Source organism: Erithacus rubecula (assembly GCF_903797595.1).
Source record: "Erithacus rubecula genome assembly, contig: scaffold_449_arrow_ctg1, whole genome shotgun sequence".
In the NCBI taxonomy this organism is placed as follows: Eukaryota; Metazoa; Chordata; class Aves; order Passeriformes; family Muscicapidae; genus Erithacus; species Erithacus rubecula.
The window spans coordinates 67,351-85,769 of NW_027635890.1; the positions used below are offsets into that span (position 1 = coordinate 67,351).

Below are 18,419 nucleotides of genomic sequence, written 5' to 3' on the forward strand. Positions count from 1 at the left end.
CCATCCCGTGCCCCTCTGGGGGGATTTTTGGGGGAATTTTTGGGGAGTGTTCCTTGTGGGGTGTGCCAGATTTGAGAGCTGTGCTGACCCCCGAGTGTCCCCCCCTCACAGATTTTTTGGGGGGGGTCTGTGGGAGGGGGTGACCCCCCCCCCCTCGGTGTGGCAGTGTCATGGAGATGAGGGGACACCCCCAAATTTGGGGGGATTCCCACCCTGAACCCCTAACCCTGACCCCGCCCCAAATCTGCAATGGGGTCCGTGCTCTGATTGGTTTGGGGGGTCCCGGTGCTGCTTTGGGGGCTCCCCAAACCCCCCAACCCCAATTTGGGATTTGGGGGGCAGCAGGGGGTCCCTAAATGGAGGGGGATGGGGGATACCCAGAGAAGGGGGATCCCCATAAAGGAAATTTGGGGAGGGGGGAATTTTTGGGCAGAGGGGAATCCCCTCAATAGCGGGGGGAGGGGGAAAATCCGGGATCCCCGTTCCGGCAATACCGGGGGAGGAATCCCCGGTTAACGGAGGGGGAAACGGGAAAATCCGGGATCCCCGTTCCGGGAATACCGGGGGAGGAATCCCCGGTTAACGGAGGGTGAAACGGGAAAATCCGGGATCCCCGTTCCGGGAATACCGAGGGAGGAATCCCCGGTTAACGGAGGGGGAAACGGGAAAATCCGGGATCCCCGTTCCGGGAATACCGGGGGAGGAATCCCCGGTTAACGGAGGGTGAAACGGGAAAATCCGGGATCCCCGTTCCGGGAATACCGGGGGAGGAATCCCCGGTTAACGGAGGGGGGCAGCGCTGTCGTGACTCTGCGTGGGGGGTCCGCGGGGTCCCGGGGCGGAGCCGTTCGGGGGTGGGGGGTGGTCCCGGGGGCGGGGGGAGGCGCCGAGCCCCGAGCGGGGGCGGCACCGGCAGCGGCACCGGCGGCGGCACCGGGAGGTTCTTCCCCGGTTCTTTTCCACGGAGCCATGAGGAGCCCGGTACCGGGAGGAGCCGCTGCCGGTACCGCGGGTCTCTAAGAACCGGCACCGGGAGAAGCCGCGGCACCGGGAGAAGCCGCGGCACCGGAGCTGCTCCAGTACCGATACCGGATCCCGGTTCCCCCCGGTGCCGGCGATGATGGAGCCGGTACCGGGCTCCAGGAAGAGCCTCTCGCTGTCGCTGCCGGTGCCCCGGGAGGCTCCGGGCTCCCTGCGCCCCCCGCAGCACCTCTGGCGCCAGCCCCGCACCCCGATCCGCATCCGGCACCGCGGCTTCTCCGACACCGAGCGGCACCGGGCCCGGCCCATGGAGCGGGCGGACGCCGTGGACACCGGGGACCGGCCCGGGCTGCGCAGCGCCCGCATGTCCTGGCCCTCGTCCCTGCACGGGACCCCCGGCAAGCGGTAGGTGACGGCGGCGAGACCCCCGGTACCGGTACCGGCGGTGGGACGCCTCCCCAGTGTCATCCCGGTACCGGTACCGGCGGTGGGAGCTCCCCCAGTGTCATCCCGGTACCGGCGGTGGGACCCCTCCCCAATGTCATCCCGGTACCGGTACCGGCGGTGGGACCCCTCCCCAGTGTCATCCCGGTACCGGTACCGGCGGTGGGACCCCTCCCCAGTGTCATCCCAATACCGGTACCGGCGGTGGGACCCCTCCCCAGTGTCATCCCAATACCGGTACCGGCGGTGGGACCCCTCCCCAGTGTCATCCCGGTACCGGTGCCGGCAGTGGGACCCCTCCCCAGTGTCATCCCGGTGCCGGTACCGGCGGTGGGACCCCTCCCCAGTGTCATCCCAATACCGGTACCGGCGGTGGGACCCCTCCCCAGTGTCATCCCGGTACCGGTACCGGCGGTGGGACCCCTCCCAGTGTCATCCCAATACCGGTGCCGGCAGTGGGACCCCTTCCCAGTGTCATCCCGGTACCGGTACCGGCGGTGGGACCCCTTCCCAGTGTCATCCCGGTACCGGTACCGGCGGTGGGACCCCTTCCCAGTGTCATCCCGGTACCGGTACCGGCGGTGGGACCCCTCCCCAGTGTCATCCCGGTACCGGTACCGGCGGTGGGACCCCTCCCCAGTGTCATCCCGGTACCGGTACCGGCGGTGGGACCCCTCCCCAGTGTCATCCCAATACCGGTACCGGCGGTGGGACCCCTCCCCAGTGTCATCCCGGTACCGGTACCGGCGGTGGGACCCCTCCCCAGTGTCATCCCAATACCGGTACCGGCGGTGGGACCCCTCCCCAGTGTCATCCCGGTACCGGTACCGGCGGTGGGACCCCTCCCCAGTGTCATCCCGGTACCGGTACCGGTGGAGCCGCCTCTGGAGCCCCTCTCACCCAGCATGATCCCGGTACCGGTACCGGATGAGGATGGGGGGTCCCAGTACCGGATGGGGGTTCCCAGTACCGGATGGGGGTTCCCAGTATCGTTCCCAACCCCATTCCCATTTCCCATTCCCATTCCATTATTCCCATTATTCCCATTATTCCCCATTCTCATTATTCCCATTATTCCCATTCCCCATTCCATTATTCCCATTATTCCCAGTATTCCCATTCCCATTATTCCCATTATTCCCATTCCCCATTCCCATTATTCCCATTATTCCCATTCCATTATTCCCATTATTCCCATTATTCCCATTCCCATTCCCATTATTCCCATTCCCATTCCCATTCCCATTATTCCCATTCTCATTCCATTATTCCCATTCCCATTCCCATTATTCCCATTCTCATTCCATTATTCCCATTTCCCATTCCCATTCCCATTCCCATTATTCCCATTATTCCCATTCCCATTCCCATTATTCCCATTATTCCCATTCCCCATTCCCATTATTCCCATTCCCATTCCCATTATTCCCATTCCCATTCCCATTCCCATTATTCCCATTTCCCATTCCCATCCCATTATTCCCATTCCCATTCCATTATTCCCATTCCCATTATTCCCATTTCCCATTCCCATTCCATTATTCCCATTCCCCATTCCCATTATTCCCATTCCCATTTCCTCATTCCCATTTCCCCGTTCCCATTCCCATTATTCCCATTCCCCATTCCCATCCCATTATTCCCCATTCCCATTCCCACTCCCGGCTGGAAAGTTTTTTCATTTTCGGGAACGCTCCGGGTCCTTCCGGCATCTCCCGCCTCATTAGCGGCGTTAATTAACGCGCAGGAGGCGCGGCAGATGGTCGGGAGCTCGGGGAGCCGAGCAGGGAGCGGGGGGATGAAGGTTCCCTTCCTCCTCCTCCTCCTCTTCCTCCTCCTTCCCTCCCCGGGGGCGGAATCCCCCGCGGAGAAACCCCCAAAATTCAAACTGGGGTGTGGGATCCCTAAAATCCCCCAAAATTCACATTGGGATGTGGGATCCCTACAATCCCCCAAAATTCAAATTGGGGTGTGGGATCCCTAAAATCCCCCCAAAATTCAAATTGGGGTGTGGGATCCCTAAAATCCCCCCAAAATTCACATTGGGGGTGTGGGATCCCTAAAATCCCCCCAAAATTCACATTGGGATGTGGGATCCCTAAAATCCCCCCAAAAATTCACATTGGGGTGTGGGATCCCGTTCCCCGCTGCCCTGTGACCCCGTTAAACCGGAATCCCGGGACTCTCGTGGCTCTACCGGGAGGAATTTTTCCCAATTTTTGGAAGGAAACCGGAGGCAGGTGAGGTCCCGAGGTGGGATCCGTGCCGGGATCCGGGCAGGTGTCACCGGTTCCCGTTTCCTCTCCTGGTTCCCGGTTCCCGTTTCCTCTCCCCGGTCCCTCTCCCAGTTCCCGTTTCCTCTCCCGGTTCCCGGAGCCTCTCCCGGTTCCCGTTTCCTCTCCCCGGTCCCTCTCCCGGTTCCCGTTTCCTCTCCCGGTTCCCGGTTCCTCTCCCGGTTCCCGGTTCCTCTCCCCGTTTCCTCTCCCGGTTCCCGGAGCCTCTCCCGGTTCCCGTTTCCCTTCCCGGTTCCCGGTTCCTCTCCCGGTTCCCGGTTCCTCTCCCCGGTCCCTCTCCCCGATTCCCGGTTCCTCTCCCGGTTCCCGGTTCCTCTCCCGGTTCCCGGAGCCTCCCGGTTCCCGTTTCCCTTCCCGGTTCCCGGTTCCTCTCCCCGATTCCCGGTCCCTCTCCCCGATTCCCGGTCCCTCTCCCAGTTCCCGTTTCCTCTCCCGGTTCCCGGAGCCTCTCCCGGTTCCCGTTTCCTCTCCCCGGTCCCTCTCCCGGTTCCCGGTTCCTCTCCCGGTTCCCGTTTCCCCTCCCGGCTCCCGGTTCCTCTCCCGGTTCCCGGTTCCTCTCCCCGGTCCCTCTCCCCGATTCCCGGTTCCTCTCCCGGTTCCCGGAACCTCTCCCGGTTCCCGTTTCCCCTCCCGGCTCCCGGTCCCTCTCCCGGTTCCGGGTCCCTCTCCCGGTTCCCCACATCCCTAAATTTTTTTCCTCCCTCTCCAACCCCTTTCCCGACGGAAATTTTGGATTTCCGCCGACCCCGCGGTTTTGGCGGGATCGCCCCCTCCGGCATTTGCGATCTGCCGGAATTTTTCTTTTCTTTTTTCTTTATTTTATTTTGTTTTATTTTTTTATTTCGGAGGGGGAGATGAGTCACCTGTAGCCATCAAAATAAAAAATAAAAAAATAAAATTAAGATGATTCAGGGTTGTCTCCGGCTGCCGGAGCAGATCCCGGTGGGTTGGGGAGGAAATTCCCGATCCCAAAAATAGCAGGGACGCCCCCGGGGGCTGATTTCATCCTCATGCTCATCCTCATCCTGATTTCATCCTGGTTTAATCTTCATCTTCATCCTGATTTAATCCTCATCCTGATTTAATCCTCATCATCATCTTCATCCTGATTTCATCCTCATCCTGATTTAATCCTCATCATCATCTTCATCCTGATTTAATCCTCATCCTGATTTCATCCTGATTTAATCTTCATCTTCATCCTGATTTCATCCTCATCCTGATTTCATCCTCATCCTCATCCTGATTTCATCCTCATCCTCATCTTCATCCTGATTTAATCCTCATCCTGATTTCATCCTCATCCTCATCTTCATCCTGATTTCATCCTCATCCTGATTTCATCCTCATCCTCATCCTGATTTAATCCTCATCCTCATCTTCATCCTGATCTAATCCTCATCTTCATCCTGATTTAATCCTCATCTTCATCCTGATTTAATCCTGATTTCATCCTCATCATCATCCTGATTTCATCCTGATTTCACCTTCATCCTCATTTTATCCTCATCCTGATTTAATCCTCATCCTGATTTAATCCTCATCATCATCTTCATCCTGCTTTAATCCTCATCCTCATCCTGATTTCATCTTAATCCTCATTTAATCCTCATCTTCATCCTGATTTAATCCTCATCCTCATCCTCATCCTGATTTAATCCTCATCATCATCTTCATCCTGATTTAATCCTCATCCTGATTTCATCCTCATCATCATCTTCATCCTGGTTTAATCCTCATCCTCATCCTGATTTCATCCTGATTTCATCCTGATTTCATCCTGATTTCATCCTCATCCTGATTTCATCTTAATCCTCATTTAATCCTCATCCTCATCTTCATCCTGATTTCATCCTGATTTAATCTTCATCCTGATTTAATCTTCATCATGATTTAATCCTCATCCTCATCCTCATCCTGATTTCATCCTCATCCTCTGCACTCCCCAGATTTACCCCAAACTTAGGGCTCATCCAGGGGAATCCATCCCGCTAAAACTAAAATTAAAAAAATCCCATTTTCCGAAAAAAATTCCCAATTTTCTGCCCGGAGCCGGTTGCTAAATTTGCCGGCGGTGAGTCAGCCCCCCACCCCCACACAAACCCCCCCCGGCACCGCGGGGGTGGGGGCTGCACCCCCAAAAAGTCGGGGAACCCCCCAAAAGGTTGGAGACCCCCCCCAAAAGTCTGGGGACCCCCCAAAAGCTTGGAGACCCCCCCAAAGGCTGGTTTGGGGGTCCTGATTTTGAGGGGCTCTGGTTTTTTTTTTTGGGGGAGGGGTCTCCTGGAATTCCCGTATTTTGGGGGGGGATTGAATTTGGGGAGGGGTCGCGGTTTGGGCCACGTGTCCCCCGTGATCCCGGAATTTGATGGGATTGAATTTGGGGAGGGGTCTCTTGAGATTCCCGAATTTTGGGGGGGATTGAATTTGGGGAGGGGTCTCCTGGAATTCCTGAATATTGGTGGGATTGAATTTGGGAAGGGGGTCCTTTGGGATTCCCGTATTTTGGTGGGGATTGAATTTGGGGAGGGGGTCGTTTGGGATTCCCGTATTTTGGTGGGGATTGAATTTGGGGAGGGGTCTCTTGGGATTCCTGGATTTTGGGGGGATTGAATTTGGGGAAGGGTCTCTTGAGATTCCCGTATTTTGGTGGGGATTGAATTTGGGGAGGGGTCTCCGTTTGTTCCCGCAGCTCGGAGGTGGAGAATGGCGCGTGGGGCGGGGGTCGCAGCCCCCCCGACCCCCAGCTCAGCCCGGGCGGGGGTCTCCAGCCCGGCGCCCCTCCCCCAGCGCAGCGCCGCGAGTCCTTCCTGTACCGCTCGGACAGCGACTACGACCCCTCCCCAAAAAGCGTCTCCCGGAACTCCTCCATCGCCAGCGAGGCGTGAGTGCCGAGACCCCTCCCCAAAAAAACCAACCCGGGACCCCTCCCCAAAAAAAAACAACCCGGGACCCCTCCCCAAAAAAAACAACCCGGGACCCCTCCCCAAATAAAACCAACCCCGGGACCCCTCCCCAAAAAAACCAACCCGGGACCCCTCCCCAAAAAAAACCAACCCCGGGACCCTCAGAGCCCCCCGGACTCAGAGACCCCTCCCCAAAAAAAACCAACCCGGACCCCTCCCCAAAAGCTCCCCCGGGACCCCAGGGACTCCCCGGACTCAGAGACCCCTCCCCAAAAATAAAAACCCCGGGACCCCCCCCCGGACTCCTGAGACCCCCCCCTCAATATCCCCCAAATCTCCCTGGAGACCCCTCCCCAAAAATCCTTCCCTCCCCATCTTGATATCCCCCAAAATCCCCCAAAATCCCCCCAATATTTCCTCACCCCCCCCCTCATCGTTCTGTGAGCCCCCCCTCAATTCAGGGGGAGGGGTCTCAGCTCCTCTATGTGACTCCCCCTCCCCAAAATTCCCAAATTTCCCCAAAATTTCCCAAATTTCTCTTCCAGCTATGCCGAGGATTTGATCGTCACCCCCTTTGCTCAGGTGGGGTTGGGGGTTTTGGGGGGTCCTGGGGGGTCTCGGGGAGGTCTCAGGGGGTTTTGGGGGGTCTCAGAGGTTCCGGGAGGCCCTGGGGGGTTTTTGGGGGGTCTTGGGGAGTCCTGGGGAGTCTTGGGGGGTCTCAGGGGGGTCTCAGGGGGTTTTGGGGGGTCTCAGAGGTTCTGGGAGGTCCTGGGGGGTTTTGGGGGTCTCGGGGGGAGTTCAGGGGGGGCCTGGGACCCTCGAGGGGTCCTGGGGGGGTCCTGGGGAGTCTTGGGGGAGCCTGGGGGGGTCTCAGGGGGTCTTGGGAGTCCTGGGGAGTCTCGAGGGAGTTCATGGGGGGTCTCAGGGGTCCTGGGGGGTTTTGAGAGGTCTCAGGGGGTCTCAGAGGGTCCTGGGGGGTCTCGGGTCTCTCGGGGACTCTCAGAGGGGTTGCGGGGGTCTCAGGGGGTCTTCGGGGGGTGGGTTTGGGGGTCTCGGTGGTCTCAGGGGGGGTTCCGGGGGTCTCTGGTCTCTCGGGGGGGTTTCGGGGGTCTCAGGGGGGTCTCTGGTCTCTCGGGGGGGTTTCGGGGGTCTCAGGGGCTCTCGGGGGGGTTCCGGGGGTCTCAGGGGGGTCTCGGGGCTCTCGGGGGGGGTTCCGGGGGTCTCAGGGGGTCTCGGGGGGGTTCCGGGGGTCTCTCCCCCTCCCCAAATTCCCCCTGACTCCCCCGCCCCCCCAGGTCCTGGCCACTCTCCGCAGCGTTCGCAGCAATTTCTCCATCCTGACCCAAGCGACGACCCCCCCCCCCGGGCAGCGCGTGCGTCACCTTGACTTGACCCCTCCCCCAAATCCTTCCCCAGAATTTTGGGGAGGGTCCAGACCAGCCCTGACTCCCCTCCCCCCCCACAGGAGGTCACCCGTTGGTTCCCAGCCCCTCCCCCCCTGCAAAGCCACGCTCTCAGGTGAGGGGGGGGCGGGATTTGGGGGGTTTTAGGGGGGTTTGGGTGATTTGGGGGTTTTTTTTGGGGTGTTTTTTGGGGAGTTTTGGGGATTTTTTGGGTGTTTTTTGGGCTGATTTTGGGGTTTTTTGGGTGTTTTTTGGGTGTTTTTTGGGGGTTTTTGGGGGCGTTTTTTTGGGAAGTTTTGGGGGTTTTTTGGGTGTTTTTTGGGGAGTTTTGGGGATTTTTTTGGTGGTTTTTGGGAAGTTTTGGCGGGTTTTGGGGTGTTTTTTGGGGAGTTTTGGGGTTTTTTGGGTGTTTTTTGGGGAGTTTTGGGGGTTTTTTGGGTGTTTTTTGGGGAATTTTGGGGGTTTTTGGGGGTGTTTTTTTGGGAAGTTTTGGGGTTTTTTTGGGTGTTTTTCGGGGAGTTTTGGGGGTGTTTTTTTGGGGTGTTTTTTGGGAAGTTTGGGGTTTTTTTTGGGTGTTTTTTGGGGAGTTTTGGGGGGGTTTTTTTGGGTGTTTTTTTGGAAGTTTTGGGGGTTTTTTGGGTGTTTTTTGGGGAGTTTTGGGGGTTTTTTGGGGTGTTTTTTTGGGAGTTTTGGGGTTTTTTTAGGTGTTTTTTGGGGGGTTTGGTGGTTTTGGGGTGGTCTCGAATGAACATTTTTTTGGGGGCGGGTCCTTGAAATCCCGGAGGGTCCCGAAATTCCAGGGGGTCCCCAAATCCCCCAGGCTGGGGGGTTGTCCCCATTTCTGGGGGTCCCTTCTGTCCCCAGGGTCCCCCCAGTGCCCTGGCCCTGTGTCCCCATGTCCCTTTGTCACTGTCCCTGTCACTGTCACTGTCACTGTCCCTGTGTCACTGTCCCCAGTGTCCCCAGAGGAGCTGTCCCTGTGTCACTGTCCCTGTCACTGTGTCACTGTCCCTGTGTCACTGTCACTGTCCCTGTGTCACTGTCCCCAATGTCCCCATGTCCCCAGAGGAGCTGTCCCGGTCCCTGGCCCTGCAGTCCCTGCAGGAGCTGTCCCTGTGTCACTGTCCCCAATGTCCCCAATGTCCCCAGAGGAGCTGTCCCGGTCCCTGGCCCTGCAGTCCCTGCAGGAGCTGTCCCTGTGTCACTGTCCCCAATGTCCCCAATGTCCCCAATGTCCCCAGAGGAGCTGTCCCGGTCCCTGGCCCTGCAGTCCCTGCAGGAGCTCGATTGGTGCCTGGAGCAGTTGGAGACGCTGCAGACGCACCGGGCGGTGAGCGGGATGGCATCTGACAAGGTGGGGACACTGAGGGGACACGGGGACACTGGGGGCATTGGGGGGGACATGGGGACACTGGGAACATGGGGACACTGGGACATTGGGGACACTGGGGACATTGGGGACATTGGGACATTGGGGACATTGGGACATTGGGGACATTGGGGGGGACATGGGGACACTGGGGACATTGGGACATTGGGGACACTGGGGACACTGGGGACATTGGGACATTGGGGACATTGGGGACATTGGGGGGACATGGGGACACTGGGGACATTGGGAACATGGGGACACTGGGGACATTGGGGACATTGGGGACATGGGGACACTGGGGACACTGGGGACACTGGGGCCACTGGGGACATTGGGGACACTGGGGATACTGGGGACACTGGGGACACTGGGGACACTGGGGACATTGGGGACACTGGGACATTGGGGACATTGGGGACACTGGGGACATTGGGGGGGACATGGGGACATTGGGGACACTGGGACATTGGGAACATTGAGGTGTCATTGGGGACACTGGAACACTGGGGACTCTGGGACATTGGGGGCATTGGGGACATTGGGGACACTGGGGACACTGGGGACACTGGTCAGTGGTCAGTGGTGGCACTGGTGGCACTGGTGGCATTTGTGGCAGTGGGGTCCCCAACACTTTTGGGGTTCCAAAACTTTTGGGGTGTCCTGTGACATCCCTGACTTTTTTTTGGGGTGTCCCTTTGGTGTCCCTGTCCCTTTTTGGGGTCCCCACTCATTTTTGGGGTGTTCCTGTTCCATTTTTGGGGTGTCCCTTTGGTGTCCCTGTTCCATTTTTGGGGTGTCCCTGTTCCATTTTTGGGGTGTCCCTTTGGTGTCCCTGTTCCATTTTTGGGGTGTCCCTGTTCCATTTTTGGGGTGTCCCTGTTCCATTTTTGGGGTGTCCCTTTGGTGTCCCTGTTCCATTTTTGGGGTGTCCCTTTGGTGTCCGTGACTCTTTTGGGGGATCCCCAACTTTTTTGGGGTTCTCACCCTTTTTGGGGGTCCCTTGAGTGTCCCTGCCCCATTTTTGGGGTCCCGAATCCTTTTTGGGGTGTCCCCTCCCCCCCCCGTGACCGTGACCGTGACCGTGGGGGGAGGGGCCGCGGAGGGGGCGGGGCCAAAACCTCGCGCAGGCGTCCGACCCCTCCCCCACCCCATCGCCCCTCCCCCACCCCCCCAAAAAATTCCCGGAGCTTCCGCGGCCTCCGCAGCCCCGGCCGGACCCCCCCGGACACCCCAAAAAAACCCACCGGGACCCCTCCCCCCTCCTCCCCTCCCCCCACGAGCCCCCTCCCCAAATTTGCCGCGTCCTCCGCATTCCTGCCCCTCCCCCTCCCCAAAAAACTGCGCATCCCCCGCGTTGCGCCCCCAAAACTCCTCCGGACCCCTCCAAATTATCCGGACCCCCCTCCCCAAAATCACCCGGACCCCCCCCCCAAATTATCGGGACCCCTCCCCAAATTTTCCGGACTCTTCCCCCCCTCCCCCTCCATCCCCGCGTCCTTTTGCCCCTCCCCCCCTCCATGGGCACCCCCTGACCCCTCCCCAAAATCTCGGGGGGGTTCAGGACCCTCGGGGGGGCTCAGGACCCTCGGGGGGGGCTCAGGACCCCCAAATTTGGGGAGGAGGAGGAGGAGGAGGAGGAAGGAGAGGAAGAGGAAAAGGGGGGGAGGGGCTTAACTCTCCATCCCCCCCCCCAAAAAAAAAGGGGGGTGGGGGGCGATGTGAGGGACCCCCCCCGTGTGGGTTTGACCGCGGGGGGGGGGGGGGGGCTGGGGGTGCCCAAAAACCCCAAAATTCCCCCCCCAAAAAACCCCCCAAATTCCCCCCATGACCCCCCAGCTTTGAGCAGGGGGGGTCAAATTTAGGGACCCCCTCCCCTAAATAAAGAACAGCGCGGTTTTTTTGGTGTGGGGGTGGGGTGGGGGGGTCTCCACCTTCCCCCCCCGCCCCAAAATTTGCCCCAAAAATGCCCTTGGTGGATTTTTTCTGCGAGAGCTGCGCCCAGCCCTGGCTGCTGGGCTGGTGGGGGCAGGTAAGGACTGGGGGGGTCCCGGGGGGTCCTGGGGGGGTCCCGGGGGGTCCCGGGGGGTCCTGGGGGGTCCCGGGGGGTCCTGGGGGGTCCTGGGGGGGGTATTGGGGGGTCCTGGGTGTTCTTGGGGGAGATTCTGGGGGTTTTTGGGGGGTTCTGAGGAGGTTTTGGGGGGGGGTCTTTGGGAGTCTTGAGGTGTCCTGGGGGGGTCTTGAGGGATCATGAGGGGGTTTTGGGGGGTCTTGAGGGGTCTTGGGGGGTCTTGAGGGTTCCTGGAGGGGTCTGGGGGGGATCGGGGGGTCCTGAGGGGGTTTTGGGAGGGTTTTGGAGGGGTTTTTGGGGGGTTTTTGGGGTGGTGCCACCAGTGCCACACACCAGTGCCACCATGGGGAGACCATCCCGGCCCAGTTCATCCCAGTTTGGTCCCAGTTCCATCCCAGTCCATCCCAGTCCCATTTTATCCCATCCCACTTCCTCCCAGTCCATCCCAGTTCACCCCAGTTCCTCCCAGTCCATCCCAGTCCTATTTTATCCCATCCCAGTTCCTCCCAGTCCATCCCAGTCCCATTTTATCCCATCCCAGTTCCTCCCAGTCCACCCCAGTTCCTCCCAGTCCATCCCAGTCCCATTTTATCCCATCCCAGTCCTATTTTATCCCATCCCAGTCCATCCCATTCCCATTTTATCCCATCCCAGTCCCTCCCAGTCCCTCCCAGTCCCGTTTGGTGACTCCCAGTTTCCCCCAGTTCAAGCGGTTGCTCAGCCGGGAGCTGTCGCAGCTGTCGGGGCTGAGCCGCTCGGGCAGCGAAGTGTGCGAGTTCATCGCCAGCACCTTCCTGGGTGAGACCCCCAAAAACCCCCAAAAACCCCCCAGAAACACCCCAAAAACACCCTGAGACCCCTGAGACCCCCAAAAACACCCCAAAACACCCCCGGGACCCCCAAAAACCCCCCAAAACACACCCAAAACACCCCAAAAACACCCCTGGGACCCCCAAAAACCCCCGGGACCCCCCTGGGGCCCCCAAAACCCCCTGAAACCGCCCCCCCCGGGGCAGCGAAGTGTGCGAGTTCATCGCCAGCACCTTCCTGGGTGAGACCCCCAAAAACCCCCAAAAACACCCCAAAAACACCCCAAAAACACCCTGAGACCCCCAAACCCCCCGGGACCCCCGCAAAACCTCCCTGTGACCCCCCTGAGACCCCCCCCGGGGCAGCGAAGTGTGCGAGTTCATCGCCAGCACCTTCCTGGGTGAGACCCCAAAAACACCCTGAGACCCCCCCTGGGACCCCCCAGAGACCCCCAAAACACCTCTGGGACCCCCAAAAACACACCTGGGACTCCCAACCCCCCCGGGACCCCTCTGGGACCCCCAAACCCCCCCGGGACCACCCTGGGACCCCCAAACCCCCCCGGGACCCCTGAGACCCCCAAAAACCCCCCTGGGACCCACCCAGAGACCCCCAAAACACCCCTGGGACCCCAAAACCTCCCCGGGACCCCTGAGGCCCCCCTGGGACCCCCCAAAAACACTTCTGGCCCCCCAAACCCCCTCGGAACCTCTGAGACTCCCTGGGACCCTCCGGGGACCCCCAAAAATCCGTGAGACCCCCAAATACCCCCAGGATCCCTCGGATCGCTCTGTAAACCCCCCAAACCCCCCAAAAGCCCCTCAGGACCCCCCCTAAAGCCCCCCCAAAAGCCCCCCGGGACCCCCCCAGCCATCCCTGTGCCCCCTCCCCAGAGAAGCAGCCCGAGGTGGAGATCCCGACCCCCGCCCCCCCCGAGCGGGAGAAGCGGCGGCGGCCGCCCCCCTCTGGGGGAGGGGGCGCGGGGGGGGGGCGATCGCTGCCCCCCGGCGGCTGCGACCCCTCCCCCGCCGGCTGCGACCCCCAGCCCCTCCCCCTGCCCCGATTCGGCGTGGAGACCGACCGGGAGGAGCAGCTGGGAAAGGTGGGAGGGGCTCGGAGGGGGGATTTTGGGGGGGTTTAGGGGTTGGGGGGGCTCGGGGGGGCTCTGCTGAGTTTGGGGGTATCAAGGTGGGGCTCCTGGGTTTGGGGATTTTGGGGGTTTTGGGAGGTTTTTGGGGTGTTTGGGGTTTTTTTGGGGGGGTCTGAGGGGGCGTTTGGGGGTGTCTGGGGGTTTCTTGGGGGTGTTTTAGGGGTTGGGGGGGGGCTCCTGGTTTCAGGGGTTTTGGGTTTTTTGAGGGTTTTGGGGTGTTTGGGGAATTTTGGGGGGTCACAGGGTGTGTTTGGGGGGATCTTGGGGAGGTTTTAGGGGTTTGGGGTCTCAGGGGGGGGCTCCTGAGTTTGGGGATTTTGGGGATTTTGAGGGTTTGGGGTATTTGGGGTAGTTTTGGGTTGTTTCTGGGGGGTCTCAGGGGGTGTTTGGGGGGGTCTCAGGGGGAGTTTGTGGCTGTTTGGGGGCAGGTCTTGGGGAGGTTTTAGGGGTTGGGGGGCCCCTGGATTTGAGGATTTTGAGGGTTTGGGGTAGTTTTGGGTTGTTTTTGGGGGGTCTCAGGGGGGATTTGGGGGCTGTGGGGAGCAGAGGGGGGGTCCCCATCACGCCCCTCCCCCCCCAGGAGCTGGACAGCCTCAACAAGTGGGGGCTGAACATTTTCCGCGTCTCCGAATTCTCCAACAACCGCTCACTGAGCTGCATCATGTTCACCATCTTCCAGGTGGGAGCCTGAAACACCCCAAAACACCCCGAAAACACACCCAAAACACCCCAGAAACACACCCTGAAAACACCCCAAAACCACCCTGAAACCACCCTGAAAACACTGCAAAAACACACCCTGAAACACTCCAAAAACACTCTGAAAACACCCCGAAAACACTGCAAAAACACACCCTGAAACCACCCTGAAAACACTGCAAAAACACACCCTGAAACACCCCAAAAACACTCTGAAAACACCCCGAAAACACTGCAAAAACACACCCTGAAACACTCCAAAAACACTGCAAAAACACACCCTGAAACCACCCTGAAAACACTGCAAAAACACACCCTGAAACACCCCAAAACCACCCTGAAACATCCTGAAAACACTCTGAAAACACCCCGAAAACACACTGGTAACACCCCAAAAACACCCCGAAAACACCCTGAAACACACCCCAAAAACACCCGGAAAACACGCCGAAAACACCCTGAAAACAGCCCAAAAACACCCTGAAAACACCCCAAAAACACCCCAAAAACACCCCAAAAACACCCTGAATGCACCCCAAAAACACCCTGAAAACACCCCAAAAATACCCTGAAAACACCCTGAAAAACACCCTGAAAACACACCCAAAACACTGCAATAACACCCTGAAAACCCAAAAAACATCCCAAAAAACACCCCAAAAATGCCACAAAAACACCCCAAAACATCCGAAAACACCCAAAAAACACCCCCAAAACACCCCCATTGTGACTGTGTTCTGACTGGATTTTGGCTGGGTTTTTGTTCATATTTTGGCTGTATTCTGGCTGTATTTTGGCTGTATTTTGTCTGTATTTTGGCTGTATTTTGAGTGCATTTTGGCTGTTTTTTAGCTCTATTTCGGCCATATTTTGGCTGTATTTTGGCTGTATTTAGACTGTAGTTTGGCTGTATTTTGGGTGTATTTTGGTTCTATTTTGGATGTATTCTGGTTCTATTTTGGCTGTATTTCATGCTGTATTTTAGCTCTATTTTGCCTGTATTTCAGGCTCTATTTCAGGCTGTATTTTGGTACATTTTGCCTGTATTTCAGGCTGTACTTTGCCTGTATTTCAGGCTCTATTTCACACTGTATTTTAGTACATTCTGCCTGTATTTCAGACTGTGTTTCACGCTGTATTTCAGGCTGTATTTTGGTACATTTTGCCTGTGTTTCAGGCTGTATTTTGCCTGTATTTCAGGTACATTTTGCCTGTATTTTGCTTGTATTTCAGGCTGTACTTTGCCTGTACTTTGCCTGTATTTCAGGCTGTACTTTGATACATTTTGTCGGTATTTCAGGCTGTACTTTGCCTGTATTTTGCCTGTATTTCAGGCTGTATTTTGCCTGTATTTCAGGCTGTACTTTGATACATTTTGCCTGTATTTCAGGCTGTATTTTGCCTGTATTTCAGGCTGTACTTTGATACATTTTGTCTGTATTTCAGGCTGTATTTTGCCTGTATTTCAAGCTGTACTTTGCCTGTACTTTGCCTGTATTTCAGGCTGTACTTTGCCTGTATTTCTGGCTGTATTTTGCCTGTATTTCAGGCTGTACTTTGATACATTTTGTCTGTATTTCAGGCTGCACTTTGCCTGTATTTCAGGCTGTATTTTCCTGTATTTCAAGCTGTACTTTGCCTGTACTTTGCCTGCATTTCAAGCTCTATTTCACTCTATATTTTAGTACACTCCCCCTGTATTTTACCTGTACCTCCAGCACATTTCACCGTTACCTCACCCCCATTTCCCCCTGTATCTCCTGTACATTTCCACCGTATTTCACCTCCCCCCTCCCCATTTTTCCCCCCAGGAGCGGGACCTGGTTCGCACCTTCGGGATCCCGGAGCGGGCGCTGCTGGGCTACGCCCGGGCCCTGGAGCAGCACTACCACCCTGAGGTGGCTTATCACAACAGCCTGCACGCAGCTGACGTGCTGCAGAGCACCCACGTGCTGCTGGGGACCCCTGCCCTCCATGTGAGACCCCCGAATTGGGGCTGGGGGCTGCAATTGGGGTGGGGGTCCCCAGTATCACAACAGCCTGCACGCAGCTGACGTGCTGCAGAGCACCCACGTGCTGCTGGGGACCCCTGCCCTGCACGTGAGACCCCTGAATTGGGGCTGGGGGCTGCAATTGGGGTGGGGTCCCCAGTATCACAACAGCCTGCACGCAGTTGACGTGCTGCAGAGCACCCACGTGCTGCTGGGGACCCCTGCACTCCATATGAGACCCCTGAATTGGGGCTGGGGGCTGTAATTAGGGTGGGGGGTCTGTAATTGGGGTGTGTGGGATCTGTAATTGGGTACAGGGTCTGTAATTGGGGTATGGGGTCTGTAATTGGGGGTGGGGTCTGAAATTGGGGCTGGGGGCTGTAATTGGGGTATGGGGTCTGTAATTGGGGGTGGGGTCTGAAATTGGGGCTGGGGGCTGTAATTGGGGTATGGGGTCTGTAATTGGGGTATGGGGTCTGTAATTGGGGTATGGGGGTCCATAATTTCGGGGGGGACCCTGTGGATTTGGGGAGGGGTCTCAGGGATCCCTCTGGATTTTGGGGAGGGGTCCCTGTGGATTTGGGGAGGGGTCCCTGTCCATTTTGGGGAGGGGTCTCAGGGGTCCCTCTGGATTTTGGGGAGGGGTCCCTGTGGATTTGGGGAGGGGTCCCTGTGGATTTGGGGAGGGTCTCAGGGGTCCCTCTGGAATTTGGGGAGGGGTCTCAGGGGTCTGTCCCCCCAGGCCGTGTTCACTGATCTCGAGGTTCTGGCCGCTCTCTTCGCCGCCGCCATCCACGACGTCGATCACCCCGGGGTGTCCAACCAGTTCCTCATCAACACCAGTGCGTGGGGAGGGGTCCTGGGGGGGTCCGGGGGGGTCCTGGGGGTCCTGGGGGGAGTCCTGGGGGGTCCTGGGGGTGCTGGGGGGGTCCGGGGGGGTCCTGGGGGATCCTGGGGGGGTCCTGGGGGGGTCCTGGGGGGGTCCTGGGGAGTCCTGGGGGTCCTGGGGGGGTCCGGGGAGGGTTTTAGAGGGGCCTGGGGGGGCCCTGGGGGTCTCTCACTCTGTATTTGGGGGTCCCTCACTCTGTATTTGGGGGTCCCTCACTCTGTATTTGGGGGTCCCTCTCCCATATTTTGGGGGTCCCTCACTGTGTATTTGGGGGTCCCTGGGGGTCCCTCACTGTGTATTTGGGGGTCCCTCACTGTGTATTTGGGGGTCCCTGGGGGTCCCTCACTCTGTATTTTGGGGTCCCTCACTGTGTATTTGGGGGTCCCTGGGGGTCCCTCACTCTGTATTTGGGGGTCCCTCTCCCATATTTTGGGGGTCCCTCACTGTGTATTTGGGGGTCCCTGGGGGTCCTTCACTGTGTATTTGGGGGTCTCTCACTCTGTATTTTGGGGGTCCCTCACTGTGTATTTTGGGGGTCCCTCACTGTGTATTTTGGGGGTCCCTCACTCTGTATTTTGGGGGTCCCTCACTGTGTATTTGGGGGTCCCTCACTGTGTATTTGGGGTCCCTCACTGTGTATTTGGGGGTCCCTGGGGGTCCCTCACTGTGTATTTGGGGGTCCCTCACTCTGTATTTTGGGGGTCCCTCACTCTGTATTTTGGGGGTCCCTCACTGTGTATTTGGGGGTCCCTCTCCCATATTTTGGGGGTCCCTCACTCTGTATTTTGGGGGTCCCTCACTGTGTATTTTGGGGTGCCCTGGGGGTCCCTCACTCTGTATTTGGGGGTCCCTGGGGGTCCCTCACTGTGTATTTTGGGGGTCCCTCACTCTGTATTTGGGGGTCCCTGGGGGTCCCTCACTCTGTATTTTGGGGGTCCCTCACTGTGTATTTGGGGGTCCCTCACTGTGTATTTGGGGGTCCCTCTCCCATATTTTGGGGGTCCCTCACTCTGTATTTTGGGGGTCCCTCACTGTGTATTTGGGGGTCCCTGGGGGTCCCTCACCCTGTATTTTGGGGGTCCCTCACTCAGTATTTGGGGGTCCCTCACTCTGTATTTTGGGGGTCCCTCACTCTGTATTTGGGGGTCCCTGGGGGTCCCTCACCCTGTATTTTGGGGGTCCCTCACTCTGTATTTGGGGGTCCCTGGGGGTCCCTCACTGTGTATTTTGGGGGTCCCTCACTCTGTATTTGGGGGTCCCTGGGGGTCCCTCACTGTGTATTTGGGGGTCCCTCACTGTGTATTTGGGGGTCCCTCTCCCATATTTTGGGGGTCCCTCACTCTGTATTTTGGGGGTCCCTCACTGTGTATTTTGGGGGTCCCTGGGGGTCCCTCACTGTGTATTTGGGGTCC

The 18,419-nt window shown here is 58.3% G+C and overlaps 1 protein-coding gene across 1 annotated transcript; it reads left to right on the plus strand.

The window, feature by feature from the left end:
- Positions 1-1,110: 1,110 nt before the first annotated feature.
- Positions 1,111-16,960, plus strand: PDE4A (phosphodiesterase 4A; the record flags this gene model as incomplete). The annotated part of the gene is made up of 11 exons (XM_079332701.1): positions 1,111-1,386; positions 6,412-6,603; positions 7,171-7,207; positions 7,921-7,998; positions 8,091-8,100; positions 9,270-9,382; positions 12,173-12,266; positions 13,172-13,380; positions 14,009-14,107; positions 15,939-16,103; positions 16,861-16,960. Coding segments are annotated over exons 1-11 (1,366 nt in total), but the record flags the coding sequence as incomplete, so codon positions are not given.
- Positions 16,961-18,419: the final 1,459 nt, after the last annotated feature.